The sequence below is a fragment of the Carassius auratus genome, chromosome 41, assembly GCF_003368295.1.
Source record: "Carassius auratus strain Wakin chromosome 41, ASM336829v1, whole genome shotgun sequence".
Taxonomy (NCBI): Eukaryota; Metazoa; Chordata; class Actinopteri; order Cypriniformes; family Cyprinidae; genus Carassius; species Carassius auratus.
In genome coordinates, this window is record NC_039283.1 from 16,947,018 (window position 1) to 16,972,387 (window position 25,370).

The 25,370-nt window shown below is 36.2% G+C and overlaps 4 protein-coding genes and 1 pseudogene across 6 annotated transcripts; 4 read left to right on the forward strand and 1 right to left on the reverse strand.

Moving 5' to 3' along the window:
- The window catches only part of LOC113059105 (tripartite motif-containing protein 46-like), a 433,352-nt pseudogene that overhangs the window by 7,966 nt on the left and 400,016 nt on the right, over positions 1-25,370 (reverse strand).
- LOC113059100 (keratinocyte-associated protein 2) lies at positions 5,302-7,831 on the forward strand. The gene is made up of 5 exons (XM_026227361.1): positions 5,302-5,426; positions 6,120-6,275; positions 6,383-6,446; positions 7,290-7,356; positions 7,557-7,831. The coding sequence occupies exons 2-5, from the start codon at positions 6,183-6,185 to the stop codon at positions 7,672-7,674; spliced, it is 342 nt and encodes a 113-aa protein (XP_026083146.1). The 5' UTR covers positions 5,302-5,426; positions 6,120-6,182; the 3' UTR covers positions 7,675-7,831.
- LOC113059103 (protein S100-A1-like) lies at positions 9,699-11,109 on the forward strand. 2 transcript variants are annotated; one of them, XM_026227364.1, is made up of 3 exons: positions 9,699-9,854; positions 10,331-10,480; positions 10,884-11,109. In XM_026227364.1, the coding sequence occupies exons 2-3, from the start codon at positions 10,340-10,342 to the stop codon at positions 11,052-11,054; spliced, it is 312 nt and encodes a 103-aa protein (XP_026083149.1). In that variant the 5' UTR covers positions 9,699-9,854; positions 10,331-10,339; the 3' UTR covers positions 11,055-11,109. The 2 variants fall into 2 exon arrangements, with proteins under 2 accessions (XP_026083149.1, XP_026083150.1); XM_026227365.1 differs by having other exon boundaries at positions 9,711-9,854; positions 10,335-10,480.
- Positions 18,614-20,038, forward strand: LOC113059104 (ictacalcin-like). Its single transcript, XM_026227366.1, has 3 exons — positions 18,614-18,711; positions 19,191-19,321; positions 19,605-20,038. Exons 1-3 carry the CDS (start codon positions 18,705-18,707, stop codon positions 19,743-19,745), a joined length of 279 nt encoding a protein of 92 aa, XP_026083151.1. The 5' UTR covers positions 18,614-18,704; the 3' UTR covers positions 19,746-20,038.
- LOC113059101 (ictacalcin-like) lies at positions 20,702-25,073 on the forward strand. Of its 2 annotated transcripts, XM_026227362.1 has the most exons (5): positions 20,702-20,756; positions 22,046-22,154; positions 23,141-23,177; positions 23,758-23,888; positions 24,000-25,073. In XM_026227362.1, exons 2-5 carry the CDS (start codon positions 22,152-22,154, stop codon positions 24,141-24,143), a joined length of 315 nt encoding a protein of 104 aa, XP_026083147.1. In that variant the 5' UTR covers positions 20,702-20,756; positions 22,046-22,151; the 3' UTR covers positions 24,144-25,073. The 2 variants fall into 2 exon arrangements, with proteins under 2 accessions (XP_026083147.1, XP_026083148.1); XM_026227363.1 differs by lacking the exons at positions 20,702-20,756; positions 22,046-22,154 and having other exon boundaries at positions 22,345-23,177.

A 25,370-nucleotide genomic window follows, 5' to 3' on the forward strand; every position in this document is an offset into this window, starting at 1 on the left:
ATTACTGGAAGAGCAAAAAATTCTGTCTCCTCCTTTCGCTACCTAATTTTACAATTCCAAAATGGTAATTTCATTGGTCCACGTACTGTGTGAGAATATTCAAAGCGCTATCAATCTCTTTGGTCATGTGCCTATGAATAGATGCAAGTTCAGAACAACAGAACCCTGCTCAAGGGTTCAAAACCAGTAGAACAACATTTCTGCATTGCACAGCACAGTTACTGGAATTCAGTTTTAATGTAGATCCAGTAAAAAAAAAAAAGCAGAAATTGTGAGGAAAAGTGTTTGCGTCTGAAAGAGAGAAAGAGCGAGAGACCTCTCCACTATACGCTCCAGCGTGAGGTTTCTCAAACAGTCAGTAAGCCCTCTCTCTCCTAGCTCCACATCTTTTCCGCAAGTGGGACAGGGGAACAGCATGATCACAGGAGGGGTGTCTTTACGCCTGCGTCCTGGATGTGTCCCACACACTGTACAAGAAAAGAGAGAGATACAGGTAGAAAAAGCAGTTTCCAACATTAAAGCTTCTTTAAGCCCTAGTAAATCTAATCCAGGAAGAAGAAAGGAAAAGCTAATCAATGCAGAAAGAAGACAGATTCCCAAGGCCTGTTGTGTGCTGACACATTCAGAATCAGCCCATCATGACGGCTGCTACATTTAATCACACACACACTTGCAAAGTGCTGCACAGATGCAATACATCTGAATGATACAGCAACATCTATTAACTTTTGCACAGAGCTAAAACGGTCAACATTTTAAATATAATAATAATATATATATATATATTATAATATATATATATATATATATATATATATATATATATATAGTATTTATTAAATAATAAGCGAACTAATTATTAAACTGACATGATTCTTAAATTTGATTGATAATTGATTTGAGCTAAAACTATTTCATTATGGAGAATAAAAGGACCACAAAGAGATATAAGTGTGTAAAATTAGATGTCTGGGTCACTAAGACTTTTTATTTTGATAAAAAAAAATTAATACAATTATTCAAAAAGGATGCATTAAATTGATCAAAAGTTACAGTAAAAACTTTTACATTGTTCTATTTCAAATAAACGCTGTTCTTTTGAGCTTTCTATTCATCAAAGATTCCTGAACAAATATCAAGCTTGCCACAAAAATATTAAGCAGCACAACTGTTCTCAAAATTGATAATAAGAAATGATTGTTGAGCAAAAATCAGCATATTAGAATGATTTCTGAAGGAACATGGGACGCTAAATACCGGAGCAATGGCTACTGAAATTCAGCTCTTCCACCATAGGAATGAATTACATTTTAAAACATATTTATATAATAGAATAACATTTCACAATATTACAGTGTTTACTGTATTTTGGATCAAATAAATGCAGCCTTGGAGAGCATAACATTGAAAAATCCTAACGAGCCCAAACTTTTCTATGGTAGTGTACAGTTTAGTGGTCACTATAAAAATGCTTGACTGCAGACTGATTGATTGACCAATCAGAATCAGGTATCCCAGACAGCTGTTCAATGAAATACCAGCACACTGTATTTTAATCTTAGTGTCTATTAATGAACACACAAACCTGTTCTGATCACCCGGTCTAGACGGTCTGTTTTGGGCGGAGGCCGGCGTGTTTGTCGGGGAGAGCGTGTGATGGGGCTTGAGGTGGGAGTGTTGGGCTCTGGGGGGAGTTCGGGTGGAGGGTATCCTCTCTGAACCAAGACTTCTGCGGCACACAGCACACACACACTGTGCATACAAGGCAACACTATCGGCTGCTTCACCATCTCCTCACACACTGGACAGCGCAGCTCTCTCTCGATGCTCTTCATATTGGACTAGACAGAGAGAAAAAAAGAGATATTAAATAAATAATTAGCAGAAGAGGTTACGCTCACTCAAAAATACTTCATTCCTGATGTTATATGTGCAGTTTAAAAAAAAAAACTGTAGATTGATCCAAAGATGTTATATTTGGAGTAGAACAGTTTTTATTATTATTATTATTTCCATTTTAATGACTAAAAATGATTGTGGATTATGCTGTAGACTGAGTTTTTGTAAGGTTAACATATGGAAATAAGGCAGAACTCATAAAGTTCAGAACATTTGCATATCAGGACATCAACACAGAAGGATGTGCATATCAAACATCAACACACACAAACAGCCATGTTTATTAAAACCGCAGTCAATACTTCCTTTTTTTTCTATTACTTTTTATAAATTACTCCGTTTTCCCATTACTGGGTTACAATGGAAATCTTTTTATGCAACATTCAAATCATGAGTAACAAATAGAATATGACTGATATCTTCAGCCGCTTCATTTTATTCGTAACTGACGAGTTGTTTTCGACTGAGAAATCTGTAAATAGGTGTTTTTCATCTTTGTTCTTTCCAGGAGAGTGTGTAAATGCAAATCAAACATTTCAAATGCCAGAAAGCACAAGAATGTCGCTCCTCAAGCTCAAAAAACTTGATGTTGACTTCTGTAATAAAGTTTAAGGTTATTGAGAAATCTTGTTTATTTACATTCCAGCCACCTGAGCTTCTGTTATAGAGTCATTTTAAGGAATTAAACATTTTTAACTCAACACCAATGGAATCTAAATTAAAGAAATTATACAATTTCAACAGTTCTTGAAGTAAAAATCCCATTCATTTTATTTATATACTGATTCTGAATGATGAATATATGATAAACCTTTAAAGATTGGTGTTTGTTTACTGATGGTTTATGCTTTTGTTAAAGTTGTCAGTCCACCTTGTTTCAGCTTATTCTTTAAATAATATTTAACAGTGGAATTTATGGTGAAAACTGCATTTACTATATGACCAAAAGAACACTTTATTCCAGTCCACTCATGCACATTCTCTCTACACTCTACTTAAATAATTAGATTTTGAAATACATATAAGATATATTTTTCTATATATAATCAAAATAGTTAAACAATAGTTATAAATAGTTTTTTAATTTATTTTCATAGGATTGTAAAATCATTCCTTATTAAAGTCACTAAGTACACAGTCTTGTACATTTGTTTTATACAGTTTTCAGATTTGTTTGCCTCAAAATTAAACTTTGTAATGTTGTGATTCCCCTCATAGCTGGTTGGTGTGGTTCATATCTTTACAGTTGAAAAAATATATATATATTTTAATCCTTATGGGAAAAATATTTTTCAGAACCAAAGCTGCTGCAAAAGTGGCCAGGCACTGTTTCAACTCTATTAGTCCCAATCATTTGAAAGCAAATGATTAAAAGAAAACGCTGACACACTCATCCTAGCAGACAGGCGCTGAGCTAGTTTAGCTTGTTGGCAAGATGCGCAAATGAAAAGTGTCCTAAACACCTCTAAACTAAACCAGCAAATAAATGTTTGGCTATTTTAGGTTGTTTTCTGTTAAGCATAGTCGTTACTTTCCCCTACGGCTGACAGCATAAGCCCTTTAAATAATTCAAGTCGCCCAGCTGTTGTCTTTTTAGCAGGCGTTTCCCACAGAGGCTCTCCAGGCCTCAGCACTCCTGCATCCCGTCTCCATGGCAACATGCATTCTGTCACGTGACAGTGATAAGGCCTTTTACATTTTCTTAAATACATATATATATTTGGCCATTACGAATGAGAGCATTATATATATATATATATATATATATATATATATATATATATATATATATATATATATATATATATATATATATATATATATAGTGGAAAAGCAGCCTTGGCCTCCACGCGCTTCAGTGGCTGGCAGCAGATGAGGAGCTCGGTTTCTGCTTACAGGTGTTATTTGCACATTCCGAGGAAATGAAATGCTCTTAATAAAGAATGGGGGTGTTGTTCTCTGTTAACGCTGTTTTAAAATGTTACATTTGGCTATGAAAAACACCAAAAACTTCCCATTTCTTTGAAAGATGCTGTGACGTGCATTCGTGTGTTAAAAATCAACCGCATGCAAATCACTGATATCGTGCAAATATGTGGTTTTGATGATGCAAATGTAGCTACTTACGCTGATGCGCACGAGAGCGTCCATTATGGATGTAAAGGTTTGCAACTCCGCATCTGCCATTGCTGGAACTATGCCAGTTGGTAAAATGATATCAAATTAAATAAAGGCTATTATTGAGAGCCCTTTTTTAATATATAGCCTAGTCATTAAAAAACGAACAGCTTGTAAGACTGCAAGACTGGTAACTGCAACCGAAACTGACGTAGGACAAACCTTTACGTTATAATGATGTTATTTTTTCTAATATATCGGAGAGCTCCAATTTAACACAATCCATGTTGATTTAGAGGTTTTCCAGCAGTGCTTGCTGTGGTCTATTCTGACGGATGTTGTAGTCGATGGATGTTGTGAGGTGTTTGGGGGGAGGTCAGTAAGGAGCATGCGCAGGGATGCTGAGCGCGCAGCCGCTTGTGATCCAGTCAAGTGTGGAATATAATATAAATATAATATAATATAATATAATATAATATATATAATATAATATAATATAATATAATATAATAATATATATAATATATATATTTTTATAACGTGTGTATTTATGTTGCTTTGATTTTATAGTTTTTTTTTCTTTTTACATGCTATACTACACTATTTGTTTCCTAACGCTGTCATGAAGCTGAAACGTGATTATCCATTTTTTTTCTTTTTCATAAACTTTGTTCATATACCTAGCTATTTAAATGAATAGTCTGTGTAATTCCTAATAAAGTCAAAGTCTAAGAAATAATTCATAGATATAATCCGATGACTTTAGACAATTTAAAGAAGGGTATTTAAAGGGAATAGACTTTTTTAAATGTAAAGAGGAGTTAGAGAAAATTTCACACTTTTTCAGTTGTACTTTTACAAAGTTATTTAGGACTCAAGTTCCATTGTTTATTTGTTTAGTAAATGTGTTAATGAAAACTGATACAATGGTCTTTTTTATGGAATGTGATACTGGTTATGGAGATGGATAATATAGTCAAACTTCATATTTAATTTAGTAAATACATACACAAAGCAAAATACATGTCAACTGTACCAAATGGTGGACTGTTTTCCACTAATTTTAAATATCTTTTATGATTACTTAATCTCAGCACAGATCAATTGTAAAGCTGTTAAGACATATTTGCTGCTGAAAAAGATAAGTATTAGATTTTTTTATGGGGGCATAACACGAAAAAGCTTTGTTTTCATTGTTTTATGCTTCCCGTTGTTATGTAGATTAAACAGAGGAGAAATAACTGTGCTGCTCTCTTGTGTCCACTAGATGGCGCTGTCGGGTTTGTTGGTTCGCACTCGGCACAGTTTTCAGACACTAGCGTCGCGTCATCTTTCTTTGCTCTGCTGACCCAGGGACTGAAAAGCGAGGTGTTAAGCCTGTCTCTTTATCTTCCAGCTGTCAAACATGGGTGAGTATAACTTTTATACAAATTATTCAGAATAAATAATGTTCTACCTATTGGAGCTGTTGGATAGTTTGCACGCATGAACATGAAACAGGACCGATATCGTTTATTTCACTAGTTAACTCGCTGCAAACTTTGAGCCCTTAATTGTAAAATAGTTGCTTGCTGCAGATCTTGATTTAAAGCACTTTGTGAGAACATTAGCAGTGTGTTGAAATGTGGTAGTTTCGTCCTTTTGTGTTTCGGAAAAAAAGCACAAAACATTGTACGTTACTATCTAAATGTGTTTAGCCACAGCTAACCCCATGCTAAAACATTTCATACATTTTCAATCGCCATCGGCTCAGCATTTGAAGAACAGGCGAAAGAACAAGAATAGAATGATCCCAATGTACGCTAACTATTTATATAAGCAAATAAGAACTAAAAGCAAAAAAGATTATTGTAGAAATTTGTAGCTGCACGGAACGTTTTGAAGAGCGTACTGTACATTGACGTGTCAAAATTCGTCCATGTATTTTATTGTTCAGTAGAACAATAAATGATCAAATCTTTCAGATACGTTTAAACTTAGTGTAAATTTAGAAATAGTAATTCAATTTGTTTTCAAATAAATAATATGAGTGAAAAATAAGTGTTTGGATGGTTCCACGCACTCTTTCACACAGTCTTTCTCTCTCTCTATTTGTTTTACAGCGGTGAACACAAGCACGTCCCCTGCTGTTGTCCAGTCTGCTGTCAGTGCTGGTGTTTGCAGGGATGCAGATGTTCAGTAGGCAGCTGGGCTCTTCGGAGTGGCTGACCATCCTTGGGGGTTTCCTGGGATCTGTGCTGTTTGTCTGCTCTCTTACTGTATCCTTATGCCGCTTTGTCCTGCATACAGTCCTAGTTTGTGTAACCTCAACATTATTTGTATTTTACTCATCTGCTTTCTGTTAATTCTTAACCTGCCATTACAGGCTTTCAATAACCTGGAGAACCTTGTCTTTGGCAAAGGCTTCCAAGCCAAAATCTTCCCAGAGAGTAAGTGTGAGAATATGCATGCGCTGACCCTGTCTGGTGCATCCTGCTCTTCGCCTGCAGAAAGTCCAAATGAATACACTATACCCCCCTTCCTCAAATCTTACCCTGGAGGTCCAATGCACTGCAGAGTTTAGCTCCAACCCTGATTAAAGTCACCTGTCTGTCATTTTCGAATGATCCCAAAGACATTGATTGACACTGATTAGCATGCTCAGGTGTGTTTGATTAGGGTTAGAGCTAAACTCTGCAGGAAAGTGGATCTCGAGGTCCAGATTTGAGGATCCCTGCACTATACACTACCATTCAGTAGTTTGGCCTATTTAAAAAAAAAGAAGAAAATAAATTAATACTGTTATTAAGCAAGGATGCATTAAACTGATCAAAATTGACAGTTAAAAGGTTAAACCGTTAAAAAAAAAAGTGAATGCAGTCTTTTCAGCTTAGTTCATCTGAGAATACTGAGAAAAATTCATTAGTTTCCACAAAAACACAAGCCAGTGCCAACTGTTTTCGACATTAATAATAAGAAATGTTTCTTGAGCACCACATCAGCATATAAAAATGATTTAAAAATGAATACATTAATCTTTAAATACATTCTAACAACAAAAAATTGATTTTAACTGTAATAATATTTCACAAACTTACTGTTTTTTGTGATCAAATAATTTGCAACCTTAAAGAGTGTAAGAGACATTATTATACCGAGCCCAAACTTTTGAACAGTGCCATTTTAATAATGAACAAATTATACAAATTTGTAATACATATTAAATCAGATTAATGATTTTAATTCAGATTAATATCTGTACTTGCCTGAAAAAGATTCCATCTCTCTCTTAGTTTTCGTGTGCCTGTGCCTCTCTCTGTTTGCGTCTGGTTTGGTGCACCGTGTGTGTGTGACAACATGGTAAGTGGGACGGCATTACTTATGTTTTAAAGTAATTGATTACCACAGAAAAAAAAAAAAAAAAACTTGACTCGTACCAGTTTTTGAAAACTAACAAATAAAAAAATTGTAGAGGAGAAAACCCACAGTACTTTTATAGGTTTCATGTCTGATTGGCAACTGTTCATTTGTTCTTTCTTTCTCTGCCCTCTCCCATATAGCCTGATCTTCTCTGTCTTTGCACTTTACTACATCAACAAAGTGTCAGCAGCTCTTTACCAGGCAGCACCTGTCCCAACTCCCGCCAAACCCACCAGCAAGGGCAAAAGAAAGAACTGAAATGCTTACCTCATCCCATTACTATCGCGGTCACCCATTCAGCCACCAGACCGCAGTGTGCTGAAGCTACAGAATCTGATGTGTTTGCCAACAGCTGACTTTTTTTTATTATTATTATTCATTCCATTCAAGATAACTAAACACATTTGATCAAATCAGTCATAGATGTGTGATTTTGGGTTCTGTTTACAATATATTTTGTTTAAGGGGTTTGTTATTAAAAATTGATGAAAGAATACGTGTACCATTTTGCTTGTTGGTGGACTCCAAATGACTAAAAGGTGTAGTCACATTTGTTGTCGCTCAGCAAAATTTCACAGGCAAGATCCAGTCATTCAATAGGAATATATTAAATGGAGAGACTAATAGGGATGTGTGAAAGCTTCCCTTGCAGACCTGGACATTTTTTTAACCCAGAAAACTGTCTGTACTATACCTTAAACCACAAAGTGTTTTCATTGTTCTGGTTTTCCCCGCTTTGTGTATGCTAACTGCCTAAGGCCTCAAAATGCATTCTGGGACTTTCAGCTAACTCAGTCTTGGTACTGACCCTGCAAAAAATTTCAATCATTGTCAACTTTCTGTTTAAACTAGTATTACTCAGTCCTTAAAGGTCAAACTGCAGATAAGGTTCAAACTAGCATGGAATTTAAAATATGGGCCTCTACCAGTTGAAGCGCAAGCAAATATATTTTCAACGTGTTTCAATTAAAGCCAGAAAGCTGTGAAACTGCTGTGATCTGAATTTTCAGAAGGACAAAACTAATGGATGTCTATTTTTACATCAGAGTTTCTGCGGGTCTTAAAAAGGATTTTAAAAAGTCTAATTAAGGCCTAAAAAAATCTTAAATCAGACCAGGAAGTCTTAAATTCAGTCATGCCATTAAAAGTTAAAGTTAGTTAACAACTTTAGGAACTAAACAAGAACAATCCTACTACAGCATTTATTGATCTTAGTTAAAGTTAATTTAAACATTTACAATTTTTTTTTATTAAAACAATGGTGTTTGTTAACATTAGTTCATACACTGAATTAGCCTGAACTAACAATGAATAACTGTATTTTCATTAACTAACATTAACAAAGAGTAATACAGTATGGTAATGGATGTACTGTTCATTGTTTGCTCATTTTAATAAATTAACTAACATAAACTAATGGAACCTTATTATAAAGTGTTACCAACATTTCTCATAAAACAAGACTTCTTATCCTGTTGTTTTGCTTTCCAAATAAAGGTATGTATTTTAAATCAATATTTAAGAATCTTTAGACAATTGCACTGGAACTTTTTTGAATCAAACTACTAGTTAGGCCACTTAAAAAAAAAAAAAAAAGTCATGTCCTAGCTTGAAAAGAAAGCTGAGAAAACTTGTGAAAACAGTTCTGAGCTGTACTAGCATGGATGCTACTATGATAACACAATCACGCCCATTCAAAACACAATGTGGCATTCATCCATTCTCTCTCTTCCCCTTTTTTTCCCCCATGTCCTACTGAGATTTCATTTAGTTTCCAAAGGGAAACGCTGTATAAGAGTAACTTTACCTTTGTTTTGCTTGAGGAAATACTGATTTATTAGGTCTGTGGTGCAAAGAATGCATTAATTCCAGCTAAACATTCTGTCTCATTCATATGTGGTATGTGCACAGTAATGCTGCTACCAAAAATGCACATAGGTTGTGTCGTTGGTCACTTAATTTATGATCGTACATTTTCTTACATAGACAAAATGGTTAAAGGCACTTTTTATATTCTGGTTAGGGAGTGGACATCCCCTCATTCCTGCTTTGCAGGCTGGAACAAGCCTTATCACTGCCAAAACAGCAGCCCTACCCTTTAAAATAATGCCCTGGCAAGTATCCTTTTCAGACATCTGTCCAAAACTGAGAGCAAGAGAAGTTGTTTTGTCAGAAGATAAGTATTGTGAAAGCTTTGAGTCACTCACTTAGGAAATCAAGTTTGGAAAACCACAAGCGTTTTCTGTGGCGTTAAGCCCTAAACAGTTAACAATACAAACAGTTTACGTTACAGTCCTTACCCACGGACTCACCCAACTTCATACTCGTCATTCGGGCGGAGCCCCAGTATAAATGCATGCTCTGCTTCTTGAACAACTCTTGCACGGGACATAGGCTACATTCTTTCATCTTCAGGTGACGCTCTGCCTTTTTTCAGCGTAAGTACACAGATTTTACTATTCAGAAAAGTGTTGCAGTGCTCTAGAGCATAGTATAACTTTGTTTAACTTGAGCATAATTTATTTTATTTTAATTTTTTAACCTTAGTATTCGTAATGACTTCGAAACAGGAAAATAGTTTTCGAGAAGAATGTGACGTTCGTAGATGCCCAGATTCTATGGACGTCAGCGTCATTTACATAATCGAATCTAAGTTTTACAGGGAGATTAAAAGTCCGCTGTTAATTTTAAATAATAGCTGTTAATACTTACATAACTGAAAAAATTGCTTCAGCATATACTATTATTAATTGCCTTAATTCTTTACTGCGTCATCATAATGACGGTGGGTGTTATTACTCACACTTTGGCTTTTTCCCAAATGGAAAAATCCAGTTACCTATGTTTCAGTCTGCCCAACAGTTTGATTAAGCGATGAGACACTCACATAAACGAATGTTATTTCTCACTGTAGACAGTCATAATGCCGTCTGATCTGGAGAGAGCGATGGAGACGATGATCACAGTGTTTCACCGTTATGCAGGCAATGAAGGAAATACATCAACATTAAGTCGCAAAGAGCTCAAACTGCTGATGGAGACCGAGTTGGCCAGCTTTATGAAGGTACAACATTCCACCTTTTATTGCTACACCCAGGGTGGGGCAACTCTAAACATGGTGACTTGGACCCTGATGATCGGGTTGGTTTCCAACACGTTCCTGGAGGCCCCCCAACACTGCATGTTTTCCATGTCTCCTAATCAAACACACCTGATTCAGTAGAGACTCCAGCAACTCAAATGGGTGTGTCAGACAAAGGAGAGATGTAAAAGGTGCAGTGTTGGTGGGCCTCCAGGAATGAGGTTGGGAACCACTACTCTATGGTGTAGCAAGGGGCCTTAAAATTTTTGGCCCTGCTCATTGTGTATCTTCAAGAATTTTCTAAAACTTTACTCTTTTTCCATTATCTTTAAAAAAAAGGTTCCCATTTGTTCTATTTCAAACATGTTTCTCTCATCATCTGTAGTCTCAGAGGGACCCTGCTGCCGTAGAGAAGATTATGAAGGATTTGGATGGTAATGGTGATGGAGAGGTGGATTTTGAAGAGTTTGTGGCTCTTGTGGTGGGCCTGTCCGTGGCCTGTGAACAATTCTACAAGCTGCACATGCAGAAGACAGGGGGTTTCAAAAAGCAATAAAAGATGACTGTTATTTAAGTTTGTTTATAAGTTTTAATAAACCATTTCAGCCACATGCCTTGATTTGAACTTCTTACTATGGTTACACTGTATGTATGTAAAGGAGGATGTTTCTGTAGTTTTGTTAAGTGATGTTCAAATTATTATTTTTTGTTTATATAAGTATTAGCATTAGACACAAAAGAATCTGTCCACAGATGTCCTGTAAGTAGGGTGACCATGAGCCATTTTCCCAGGACGCGTCCTTGCCAGGATTTTTATATTGCCTAAAACAACCAAAGTAGTTTGACTAATAACATGCAGGTATGTTACATAATCAACCAACCGTGGCATGTGAGAAGGTGAGAGATACAGAGAACAATCAAAGCAATGCAAATACACGTACATGTTAGGTGTTTGTTCATTTATTCTTGAACTTGAAGCGTTGCTGCGCACCGATCATTGTATGACACTAAAGTACCAAGAGAGTGATTTGAATGCACAAGGAGCCGTCTGCTCTGCTCTCTGCTCTTATGAATGCCATACAATGATCGATCTGCACAGCACAAACAGCCAAAATCTGGATATTTTAGGCAATATAAAAATCCTGGCAAGGATGCGTCCTGGGAAAATGGCTAATATGGTCACCTCTACCTAGTTCCAGCACAGAAGTAAACACTTTTTTTTTCTTTTTTGTTGTCCTTTGCTTCCATGCAGTTCAGGGCTTTATTCAACAATTATTTCCAATGTTATAAATATATCATGACACAAGTTTTTTTTTTTTTTTCAATGAGACTCTTACAGAGGGAATGCAAAATGTCCTCTATGATTCAATTTCATTGGAACTGGAGAACTCCAATCTCAAATTGAGTTAGAGAGATTGTGCTTTACAATCTTAAAATGAAATATATTCCAGAACTGAGCACTTGGTTAGAATTGACATGTTTATTTTAATGAAATGGGTGCCATCAGCTTAGTTATTTAGGAATGATGCTACAAGATACAGCATATTAAAACTGATTCATTTACATTTCATAACTTACAGCCAATGAGTGACACACAGGTGTCTGATCAATCCTTACAACTAAGATAAAGATGGAGCATTTATTCTGTCTTACTGGTGAAAAGTAAAGTAATTTATATGATTATATGTAATCTTTAAAATATTCAAACATATATTTAAATAATTATTTTTATTTTTCAGACATTGGTATTTTTAATTACCATAATACAAATATGAAAAATAAAGGTTGATTCTGAATGCTTTCTTTTTGGAATAGAATGGTAGGTTCAACTCTCATCCTGGCCTTCACTATTTTTATAGCCTACCTAAATCCACCATTTAGACAACAGACATTCAGTAAACAGGTTTAGCTCTGGGCCAGACTGATTAATATTTTATGCAACCCTGTGATCAAATTTATTTATATGTTATCTGTGGAACATTATATTCATGATTTGTTCCCTAACGGGACTTCATGCACATGCTGGTGTTTATTGTAAATACACATTATAGATATTAAAATACGTTCGTAGGATAGTATCAAATAACCCCATTATATTTCACCCATTGACACATCTGATTGCTGATTTTCAAACCTGTGTGCTCTCAAAGACTCTCCTCCCCCCTCAGGAACCACTGACAGTATGGAACTTTAAATACATAGTTCAGATCTTGATTAGATCACTACAACAAGTACTGTATATTGATGAGTTTGTGTACATACTGTATATAGCCTTCTCACAAGCTATTGCATGATGCACAAACAAACTGAATGAAACAGGACAATTATATATTTTTATTGTAAAAGTGAAATAAAGGGAAGTTAAGCCAAACACCCCCAGGGCATCCAGAACACAAACTGAGATATTTAACTCAAACCATTGCAGGTGAGGTTGATCTGGCATCAGCTTGTGCTCTAGCAGTGCTCGACCACGGATCTGCTCTCTTTAACCAGAGCCACCAAGAGGCTTTTTCTGCCTCCTCTGTGCTATTAAAGATTGTCCTCTCTCCAGTAATGCCAAGTGCAGTATAAGCTCTGCAGAGATACTGTCCTGCAAAGCCTCTGCATCCCACTTCCACTGGCAAGCACACCTAGCCTTCCAGCCTTTCCTGTGGCAGTCGCTGACTAAACTGTTGTAGTTCTCCTTCTTCTGCTTAAAGGCCTCCTCCATGCGCTCTTCTCACGGCACTGTAAGCTCCAGCATGACGAGACTGACACCAGGACAATGTCAGGCCTAAGAGTGGTTTTGGCGACATGCTGCAGGAACTTGAATTGACTGCCCACATCTGCTGACAGCTGCCAGTCCTCTGCACTGTTTAGAAACCCTGATGTTGCTCTAGATGTTGGTTTCGGTTTTTCCCCAGCTATGATGAAATAGGTGGTTTGCTTCCAAGGTTTGGACCTTCGACAGCTCATGATGGCACTGCATATGCTCTCTGCGATGGTCTTGAGCACCTGGTCGTGACACCATCGGTATCAGCCTTCCCCCAGATCTTTTGGGCAGCAACTGGGTCCCCTTCCTCTGGCAGAGTGGGCATGCCGGTGTATCGGCCAAGCTCCAGCAGTGCAGATTGGATGGACTGGGAAGGACGTTGTAAACTGCCTGGACTAGGAACTTAATACGGTGAGGCTCTGCCTACCAGAGGTCATTCCATGAGATCTTCCTCTCCACAACTTCCTCCCATCTCATCCAGGTGCCTTGCTGTCTCATTCCCACTGCTCTGCTGGTCCTCTCCTCCTCCACAGCTGCTCTCACCTCGTGCTAGATCAATTACCTCCTCTCCTTCCCTCAAGCCTTAATTGTCAAAACAGGGGGGTGGTTCCCAGTCCAGCCCTTCCTCTGGCCACTGTTCCCACCAGGACTCCATGATGTAGCCATGATTCTGCTTGATCCATAGCAGCCTCTGCTCTCCACTTCCTGCCGGTCCTGACTGCTACCCATGCTCCGGAGACCTTGGGGTCTGATGTTTAAATGACATAATTTCACCAACATGTTCATTGCCAGAGCAAACAGGATCACTGAGGAGGTGCACCCTGTGACCATTCCCACCTCCAGTATGTGCCAGTCTGATGTTTTTGATCCTGTGGAGGCTCTCAGGCTGAAATCGCTGTAATAGTCCAGGATGAGTTCTCTTACCATTGGACCTGGTGCCTCTCTAGGGTTTCAAATACCTTTTTGTAGGGCATTGAGCGTCAGATCTAGCCACCTCACCACTAGGTCTCCCTAGCATCTCTGAGGAGCTGTGTGACCATGCCCACGTGCTCTAAACACCCTGGTGTGCCCGGGATGCCACCTTTCTGGACAGAAGTGTCTACATACCCATTCTTGAAGAAGAACTCGGTCAATCGCTTAGCTAAGATGTTGAAGAAAATCTTCCCTTCAACACTGAGCAGTGGGATGATACGGAACTGGCTGATATTCACAGTCTTTCTGCAACTCACCACTTTTGCTCTGCTTTTCCTCTTCTCCAGATAACAAATAAAAAAATAAATGTTATAGCAAGACAAGAAAAAAATGATACATCATGTTGAAATTTTTAAATGGATTGTTGTAGGTTTAGCAAAAGGTCTGTATGATTGACTGGTCTTAGTTAATGCAGCCAGTAGCCACTGTGGAGGTGAAGTGGCATGACAAGTGGTACAGAATAAACCTTACAACAGACAGACAATTCATGCTCACAGACACATCACTCACATTATTGTTTAGCTGTTGTCTTAATAGTGTGTTTGGAGTCAGAAGTAGAATTTTAGATAAGAGTGATGAAATCTAATAATTTCATTTGTTTGGGGACAAATGGGATAGTGGATAAAAATCCAGCTAAATAGCTTGTTATTAAATATATACTATACTATAACTATATATACTATACTATTATTACTTTTTTATTTAGATAGATATAGCTTATGTGTCAATGTATCCACTGTTCTGTCCGCCTCAATCTGATTGTAATGCAGAATTTTGGTTACAAAACTTAATTTGGCTTCACTTCATTTGAGAGATAAACCTCATTTCTATTGTACTCAAGAGCAGAGAAAACATTCTGGAAGCACACAAGAGCATATAGAAAACAGTCAAAGGACAGGCAGCTGAAAACTGAAAGATTTATTTTTTAAAGTTTTCCATGCCAGAGTGGAAATAAGGCTGGCATCCGGAAAACATTATCTTTTATCAGCCCACTGAGAGAGAGAGAAAGGGGGTGGAGATAGAAAGAAACATATCGAAACAAAGAGAATGTAAAAAATATGAGTGGTGACGGCCAGTGATCTCTATGTGAATTTTCCACTTAAGCAACAGAAGTATAAAAGTGCTATAACGAAACACAAAGCGTATCCTGTAGGATGGATCATTACACGCACACAATAAACACAACGCAATCCTTGCTTCATTCAATGAATATTATACAGGAGAGGCCAGAAAGTTTAGTGCAACTCTTTTTGTTTAAAAGAATATACAATTTACCACAGAGATGTAAAGTCTCGCTGATGGCCCTAAAATTCACAGTGCTCATTACAAACATTGACACACACACACACACACACACACACACACACACACACACACACACATGTAAGCTTGTAAGCAATATTAAAAAAATTAAGAAACATGAAACGAACATACTAAATAACAAGCATACTAAATTATCTTCTTCTCTCTTTTTAACAAAACTAAAGTAATGAATAAACTGCATACATTTATAACATTAAAACACATTAAAAAAATCTTAACCTAACCTAATCGGACATTTCTAAAAATAAAAATAGGCCTTTTGTCAATGTCCTTGTTTGACAACCTGGTCTCCCTTATCACTACAGACAGTTTTAGATATTATGAAAATTAGCAGGTGCTTTAACAAATTCACGTACATGTATATAGCACTAAGACTCAAATGGATGCAATGTTCATTATTACAAGAAAAGAGAAAATGTGTCTTCTATTAAGCTGATTCAGTTTAGCTTAAAGTTCTCATTTGTGACGCAGCTGTCCGGAGCCATGGGAAGGGGAGGGAAATTCATGTTGATGTTCGTGTTCTGTCCTCTAGCTATGCCAACACAGTATTCAATTAAATTAAATTAAATTCATGTTTATTTGTATAGTGCTTTTTATGATACAATCATTACAAAGCAACTTTACAGAAAATTATGTTTCTACAATATTATTTAGTAGTAGCTTATAAGTGGTGACTGTCAGTTTAATGCGCATCTGACAGGATTTTTCAGAAAAATTAATACAAGACATAGTCAGCCAGACGATGACGTTATTAACAGCAATTTACATGATGCAATCACACTTGTAGCAATATTTGTTAGTTCTGTTTGTTGATTCAGGGTTAGCATCATCTTAGGTCCTCTGAGGGGTCTGCGTCATCTCTTCTCAGGTGTTCTGGATCCAGACTGGAGCTTGTGTAAATCCTAGTTACCACGGGATGTAAATCCCTTGGCAAAACAGAGAAACAAATAGAAACATCATGAGCATAGGTGCTGTTCCAACAAATTAAAATTTACCCAAGCTAAAGAATAGTCTCTTTAGGGGTAAAACATTTTGTTACTTGCACAGTACCATCAAAGGAACACATTTTTACTTTATCTACTAAAGTGTGGATCTTAATACCTTGAGGGATGGTGCACCTTTCTTGAAAATGTTTTGTAGAATTCTATTTTTTTTTTTTTTTTTTTTTTTGATGGTCCACAACATTTAGTGCAGTAAACATTTAGCTTGTTTAAAAACCAAGCATGACAACAATAAGAAAACTTATAGTCTCTATTATTGGCTTTTAGCGTTTCTTAGAATACTAGACAATTACCCTGCTCTTAAACCATGCAGGACTGGTTATGACTGCTGAAGTGGCTCCATTATGATTTCAACACAATGTAAGGCAGTATATTCACGATCTTTTTCTGATTAATGCCATAAATCCAGCGTGAGATTTCATTATCTAATAATGTTAACACCCTGTAGCTACATGTCAAAAATTACTCTAGGTCAGTTGCATAAACACAGCTATTATGTTAAGACTTGTCTAGAAATGATTTACTTTTTGGATTCAAATAAAACTTTTTTATTTAACTAACTTTAAAAATGTATGAAGTCATGAGGAAAATAAAATGAGATAGCTATGCTGTAATACAGTTTTTTTCAACTGCTTACACACAAAATTATTACTTGTCACACAATTTCTAAAACCTGACACTCAAACACCAGAACCACACACTAAATCTGCAAAACCATACACAAATTTTTGGCCTTTTACTCACTTTTCAATTTCGTTAAACACTTTTTGCAAAACACAACACACAATTTTCTATGAAACACACAAAAATCTGACAGGAAGTTTCTTGATTTCCTTTTATAAACACAACCAATCAAAATGGCACACTAATTCATCAGTGCCTCACACTAACTCCTTACATGTGCAAACACTTGTTGCTTTACTTAACAGCAACCAATCATAACTGTAGTAGTGGCCTATAAATAGGCCAAAGGTCAAGTAACAGGTTTTGGAAAATGGATGCAAACACTGCAGACAGAGTAAGAGGAGTTGGAAGGGGAGGAAGAGGACGAGTCAGAAATGGAGGACGATAAGGAACAAGAAGAGTGGTCTCGAATGAGATTAGGGTTACAGTAGTCGATCATGTGATAAACCATGGTTTAACAATGAGAGAGTTAATTACTAATTTGAGTAGATTTACTGTGGCGGGTATAATTCGAACCATTAGAAATGAGAACCGGTATGTAACAATCTAATGTAATGTACACATGTTCTAATGAACACATAATGGCTTTTTTACAATAACAAACAATAGGCCTATACTATAATAAATATATTTTACTGTAGTACCCTTGCATTCATTTACTACAGAACATTGCATTGGTCACAGTTTGGTAAGGTATCGCGAGAGAGAATATAGCATGTGACGTGGATGACGTATGTTGGCCGGACCCAGCCTGGAGGAGAGATGGAGCCTACACCCAACCATCTCCACATGCACGCACACACATTATGTTTGGTTTTACACTACATGCTACAACACTACATATTTTTGATGTGTTTTTTTTTTTTCTTTTCAAACAGTGTACACTAATACTACATTTACAACCACAAAGAGCAAAAAAGTTAAAGTTTGGTTTCAATTTTGCTTTTTTTACTTTATATATTCAACAGCTCTCTCCCAATTACATTCAATCATGTACATGTGAGTTTTTAAAAGAGCTTTAGGTTTTGAATAACAGTGTGTATGTGACATAATCAAAAATATAACATTATGGTAAAGGTGTTTACAATGTAAGACAAATGTTTGCTTTTGAAATGTTTGCGATATTTTGACTGTTGTGTTTCATTTTGAATAAGATGTGAGGCATTTTGCATCTTGTGTGTGCAATTCTTGAATTTGTGTGTTAAGTTTTGAAAAAAATAGGAAAACTTTGGAAAATGTGTGTAAGCAGTTGAAAAAAACTGTAAGAACAAGAATTTAAACGGTATGGGTATGAACAAATCATGACAAAGAAAAGTTAACGCAGGTGCGTAGGTGTCTGTCAAAGGTGTGAATGATGGGAAGGAATGTATTTTTGGGTCTGACATTTGCATATACTCAATCTGTTCCTTCAGTTCTCGTTATTGGCTCTCAATTTTTGCACTTCTTGTTTGCCTTGAACTCCAGAAGAAACACCATGTCTGGTAAGAGAATTTTTATTTTTTTTACTGAGATGTGTTACTGGTTCAAATTAACTAATGCCTCTGACTGCTGCTCTACTGCTGTATTTTAAGCATTGCAGCCTTCATTTAGGGTGCATAAATGTTAAATGTTTTTCAGCTGTTAATTGATTGGTTGATATTTATTTTATTCATTTTAAGGTTATGGTTTCTGTGGGAAGACAACAAGAAGAGGCATTTGGTGGTGGTTGAAATGATCTCTCTTCTGTCTTGAGGGTATGTTAAGGGTGTTGAATATAATCCTCTTGCTCTTAAAACTGTCCCTTCTCCAGAGGGCTGTAACCAGTTCTGTGGGTTGTATTATTGCTAGACATGACATTTCATATTTTGTACTTTTGACATAACTTGTAATAACTTTGAATGTTGTAAGCAATAGGCTTTGTTGTATTATTGTCAATATTATTGTTTATGATACACCTGTTTTCTACACACTAATTTTACAGACATCCAGAAAGGAATAGCTTTGCTGATTTCAGCCTTTAACAAATACTCAGAAAAGGAGGGAGACAAAAAGACCCTGAGCAAAGGCGAGCTCAAGGATCTGCTCACAGCAGAGATGGGAGACATCTTTAGGGTGAGAGGCACTGCAAAACGGTTTCATAAACTGACCAGTTGAAATATAATTTCTCATTTCATTATGCTTCATTTAAAAAGCAGGTATTAAAATTGATGCCTTTATATATATTTGAATTAAAAAATAACATTATTTACAAAAAAAAAAAGTTAATTATTTTGTATAAATTCTCATAATAAATATATATTGTGAGCTATTGCTGATGTAAATGTGTCATTTAATTCATGTCACCATACTGACCAAGTCTCTGATTATGCTTTTGTGTGTGTTGTGTTTGTTAAAGAAATCCACTGACAAGACAGCTCTGGACAAGATTTTTAAGGATCTGGATGCAAATGCAGATGGCACTGTGGACTTCCAGGAGTACGTCACCTTGGTCGCCTGCCTCACTATGATTTGCAATGACTTTTTCAAAAAACAATGATCTTGTCCTTACAGAACGTTTATCTGTAAAGTGGTGTTGCATCTGAAACTAACAATAAAGGTTTTTAATGATTTGAATTAAATCTGTATTCTTACAATATGTTGGTGTGAGTGTTCTTATTTGTAAATGTGTGTTTATGGTGTTTGTGGCTTCAGCTTACATGCACATGAAGGTTATTCCTATAGATATATTACAACTATATGCTTCAATTTCAGATGGAAATGTTCACCTGTATACCACGACATTCCTAACATAATACGTACATATAATGAATTGTCAAATTGCACTAGAAAGATACAGCCAGGGGAGTTTGATCAAGGTTGGAGCGAAACCCAGAGTTAGGCGCTTAATTTGGTTTAGAGCGAAAAGTGGACCTCGAGGTGCAGGGTTGAGATTCCCAGTTCTATACACTCTCAAACTACCAAATGAAGCTAACCCAAGGAGCTGTGGTTTAAAGTGATTTTAGAGCAGCCAAGGGGCATTGTTAGGCATGATGATACAGTAAATGGGTCATTCTACGGAAATGTCCATTTTTCTGTCCCTAGCCTTTACAGAAATATTACACTTGAAAAACACTTTAGGTTTACAATTTTTTTATATTTTAAAATGAAACAATATGTTATTTGAACAATTACACTTTCTTGAGCCATCAATGTGGCAATATTTGATTTTTAATAATTAATTAGAATTCCAAGCACCACAGAAGTGCTCGTCCCCACAGTCATGTACAGAGGGAAAATGCTTTATTTTGAGGTCAAAAACAGTGTTTTCTTCCATTTAAAATACAACCATGTGTCCATAACTATCAAATATATGATGTAAATTACATTAAAAAACAAAATGCTAAATAAATATTATAAAATATATAATGAAAGTAGTGGTCCCCTGGAGTTGTGTCACTGGTGTTACCGTTTAACAAAAAAGCTCTTATTTTGAAATAACCGTCATGCTGATGACATCACTCGACTTTCTTCTTCCAATTTTCTGGAGATCTATGAAGAGAAGCCCATGGTAAGTCCACTGTCTCTTTTCAATTATCAGAAATCTTCTCATTTATCTCATGATTTCATATGAAGCTTTTAGTTGAAGTCACTGGTATGACCTCTTTTATTGTTTAGGCATTGTAAAAAACTAGAATACAAATGGATTAAACTACTTAATTTAGTGAGTACACCATGATTGACAACATGTGGTTTGATACCTTGCAGCAGCCATTTTGTAAAATGCAGTTTTCATGAAAATTGTCACTGGTGTTACTGTCACTGGTGTCACCTTCCTTATGGGTAACACCAGTGAAGATCAGTAACACCAGTGACTCCCTTTTATAGATAAACTTTGTTCAAAGCTATTCATTTAGTTATTTTGCATAAAATAGCCCTAAAATTGTGATTCTAACTTTTCTTTGTCATTGTTAATCCTCCTTTGGTCATGTATTTCTAAATTGAGGGTATGTCTAAACTGAGCGCAGCTGAGAAACAGCGACTATACAGAAAGCGTAGGGATGCTGATCCTGAACGCAGAGCAGAGTATTTGCAGAAAAGGAAACAGAGCTATGTCCGTGACATTGACACACAAAAAAGAAAGAGAGTAAGTAATTTGGGTGAAAGGGAGAAGAGATATGAGCGAAAGGCATGGAGGGTCCGTCAGCAAAGATGCAGGCAAAGAGTCAGAGCAGGAGCATTGACCCCCCCCCCCCCCCCCCCCCCATCATCACCAGATAGATCACCCAGCATTTCAAGTTACAAACTGAACTGTTACAAATACAGAAATAAATGGTGAAAGAGATATAAAAGTGCATAGCATTCAGTACCTCCACATACTCTCTCTCTCTCTCTCTCTCTCTCTCTCACACACACACACTCTCACACACACACTCATACTCTCTCTCTCTCTCACACACATGTTTGTTTTTGTGTAAAGTGTGTTCATCCCATAGGTGTAATGGTTTTTATTCTGTAGAAACTGTATATTCTATGGTCCTTCACCAACCCTACACCTAAACCTAACCCTCACAGGAAACTTTGTGCATTTTTACTTTCTCAAAAAAACTCATTCTGTATGATTTATAAGCGTTTTGAAAAATGGGGACATGGGTTATGTCCTCATAAGTCACCCTCTCCTTGTAATACCTGTGTCATACCCATGTCATTATACAGAGTTGTGTCCTGATATGAAACAGAAACAAGAGCACTCTCTCTCGCTCACTCTCTCACACACACACTCTCTCTATCTCTCACACACACTCAAGCTAGGGTTAAATGAGTGAGAACTTTTTTTCAAGAAGATATTTTGCATTACAGACAACTACAACAAGGGAGGAGACAACGCAGGAGAGATGCACAAAGGAAACAAAGGGAAATAGAGAAACTGAAAGACAAGATCATCGGTTAGAAACGAAGATATGAAATGGTGAAGAAATGAAGTTAAAATGTTAAGTTAAAATGTTGTCTATGATATTTTTCTAACTCTGATTTCAGTTCTTATGAAATGAGTCATTTGTATATGTTATGTATGTCACTGGTGATTTGTTGTGTCACTGGTGTTACTGTGTTTTTTTTCTTTCACATTAAATAAAATCTGTCATATGTGGCATAATGATCATTTTAAATTCATTGAATTCTGCTGCACTTAAGAGTTAAGCTTTAAATGATTGTATTATTGCTAGTTTAAAACCTTTTTTTCAAATATTTTCATTGTTATAGCAAATACATGGTTGTGCAATTGAACTAACATCATTCAGTCACACTTTTAACAAACCTGATTAAAATAAATAAAACATAATCACCGTATTAGTTAGATCATCATTAATTTTCTGTACCTCTGACTGCATGTGCTGAAAAAAAAATTACAAAATATTTCATAACACCTTTAATATCACTAAAGAAGTAAGGTAACACCAGTGACAAAAAAATGGTGTATGCGGTTTTTAAATACATGCACACAAAAAATAAAAAATCATTAAGCTGTAATTTATGTGTACTCATAAAGTCAAAGGGTAATCTAATAATGTGGTCTAAGTTTAAATTTTAGAAAAAGAAATCAATTTTAAGAGATCTTGCCATACCAAATGTGGACGTTTCTGTAGAATGACCAGCGGGAAACTTTTTGGATGTTGGTGTGCGATTAGAAGTTGGTTCAGCCAGCTGAGTTAAGGACTAAACAAGGACAAGAGATGCCTCTACCACCTCCTTTTTTTTTTTTTTTTGTGGTTAAGGGAGTGAACAATAATAGTGAGAGAGCACAGTAAGAGTAGAGAGAGGGACATAAATTTAGGTAGCTATGTTTGTGCGTTAAGGGTTGGGATTGTGGGAGGGGATGAATTTGGGGGTGACATTTCTTTATAACACCCAGTCTGTCCCTTCAGTCCTCACTCGGACTGTCCCATTTTCTTTCAGTTCTTGCACGCTGTGAACTCCAGAAACACCATGTCAAGTAAGAGACTTTTAACTGAATTGTTTTTACTGCTTAAAATTAACTAATGCATCCCACTGCTGGACTATAAAAGTCTGATGGGTTCAACATCTGCACATTAATTGCATTCTTTGAAGGGTAGCTTAGTTTATACGTATATGTTATATGTTTTTCGGCCATTAATTGATTAGTAGAATAGTTTAAGAGTTTGTGTGTTAAGAAGAAATCAGAGGAAAAGGAGTCAGTTGATGGTGGATCAGATGACCAATGAAAAAGATCAAGAAGATATATTTCTTTCTGTCTCTCTATTCTGTTTTAATTAAAGGGCATGTAGGGTGTTGGCCATAATCTGATTGTGCTTTTTTTTTATCCCTCCTTTTCTGAAAACTCCCACTCTTCAGACAATTATGGTCCGGCCCTTCTCCAGAGGGCTGTAACCAGTTGTGTGTTTTATATTTTTGCTGGGCATTTCATATTATTGTACTGCTGACATCTCCATTACTAATGATTGTGGATGTTGTAAACAATGAGTTTTGTTTGATTGTTATTAATATTATTTTTATTTATTACACACCTGCTGTGTATCACACCAATTTCACAGGTCTCCTTGAATCAATAGTTACGGTGATTACAGTCTTTCACAAATACTCAGAAAAGGAGGGAGACAAAAAGACCCTGAGCAAAAACGAGCTCAAGGAACTTCTCATAAACGAGATGGGACCGATCTTTGAGGTGAGAGGCACTGCAGAACTTTCATAAACTGACCAGTTGAAATTTCATTTCTCATTTCATTATGAAATTTGAATTAAAAATGCTTAACTTAAAATGTTGTGTTTGTTAAAGAACGCCTCTAACCCAGCCAAACTGGACAAGATTTTTATGGCTCTGGATGCAGATAAAAATGGCACTGTGGACTTGAATGACTACATCATCATGGTCACCAGCATTATTATGCTTTGCGAGGAGACCTTCCAAAAATATAAATAAATATAAAGTATATTTATAATACCATGATAAATTACTTCGCTTTTATAACAGTACAGAATACTATATTAAAAAAAAAGAAATCTGCCTTAGTGTGTGATAAGAAGCCACTTCAGATCACAACAACTGTTATTGTCCCTCCATTCTAATATTAAGCTAACACTAAAGTTAACAACACATCTCTCCATTTTCTCTATTCGATACGTTTTTTTTTTTTTTTACACACATTGTATTTTTATTTTTATTATCCCACTGGCATTTCATTTGATTTATTTTGGTGTAAATTTTTTTTAATTTATTTTTTATTTTTTTTGTGATCAGACAAGTTGCAAATTACTACATTAATATAAACTGCATTAATCTTTCTTGGATCTCATAAAATATAAAAATTTCCATTATGTGTCTCCATCTTGTGGTGGAACTTAGAACTCTTTCTTGGGCACTCGGAGCCTAAAAAAATGAACTTTTATCTCAAATTCAAAGAATGTTCAAGTTCAAACTTAATCTCACAGAATGGATTTGTTTTATAACATTCACAAGTTTCATTTATTTTTAATTTCAGTTCACTCAATGCCAATGCAAAATGCCTTTTTGAACAAACATTAGTGCACAGTGCATAAATTGTTTTCCAGATTCTTATGGCGGGATTGTGGTTTATATTTTAAGAACATTTACAAATAACTACTGTATGTCTTACAAACACCGCAATACCATACATTACTCAATTTTAGTAATAATGTTGATGCAATTATGTGCTAATCATCATTTTTGTAGGTTGAGGTTTGGGGGCTGGGGCTGTCTCTCAAGGCTCTTGGAATCGTTCTAAACTCTAAACTGTTACTGATTCTGATGACTTTATTCATTTGTAACATTTGTAACAAGAGAACACATCAAAATAAATAAATAAATAAATACATAAAATAAAAATAATGGAGTGTGGGTGTCATCCAGTGGCTTCATATGGGTTTTTACATCTTCATTTCATTTAAGCACTTAACTTCACTGATAAGACAGACTTCTCAGGTCTGTGCTCCAAAGCATGCATGCAAATTTACAGAGTCTGTGAATTAACGTCAACATTGTTCAGAGAAGAGATATGAGCGAAAGGCATGGAGGGTCCGTCAGCAAAGATGCAGGCAAAGAGTCAGAGCAGGAGCATTGACCCCCCCCCCCCCCATCATCACCAGATAGATCACCCAGCATTTCAAGTTACAAACTGAACTGTTACAA

Coding starts and splice junctions, on each gene's coding strand:
- LOC113059103 (XM_026227364.1), top strand. CDS start 10,340: ATGCCGTCTGATCTGGAGAGAGCGATGGAGACGATGATCACAGTGTTT. Junction 10,481..10,883: donor AGTTGGCCAGCTTTATGAAG/GTACAACATTCC, acceptor CATCATCTGTAG/TCTCAGAGGGACCCTGCTGC.
- LOC113059104 (XM_026227366.1), top strand. Junction 19,322..19,604: donor AGATGGGAGACATCTTTAGG/GTGAGAGGCACT, acceptor TGTTTGTTAAAG/AAATCCACTGACAAGACAGC.
- LOC113059101 (XM_026227362.1), top strand. Junction 23,178..23,757: donor CTCCAGAAACACCATGTCAA/GTAAGAGACTTT, acceptor CCAATTTCACAG/GTCTCCTTGAATCAATAGTT. Junction 23,889..23,999: donor AGATGGGACCGATCTTTGAG/GTGAGAGGCACT, acceptor TGTTTGTTAAAG/AACGCCTCTAACCCAGCCAA.
- LOC113059100 (XM_026227361.1), top strand. CDS start 6,183: ATGCAGATGTTCAGTAGGCAGCTGGGCTCTTCGGAGTGGCTGACCATC. Junction 6,276..6,382: donor TGTTTGTCTGCTCTCTTACT/GTATCCTTATGC, acceptor CTGCCATTACAG/GCTTTCAATAACCTGGAGAA. Junction 7,357..7,556: donor CGTGTGTGTGTGACAACATG/GTAAGTGGGACG, acceptor TCTCCCATATAG/CCTGATCTTCTCTGTCTTTG.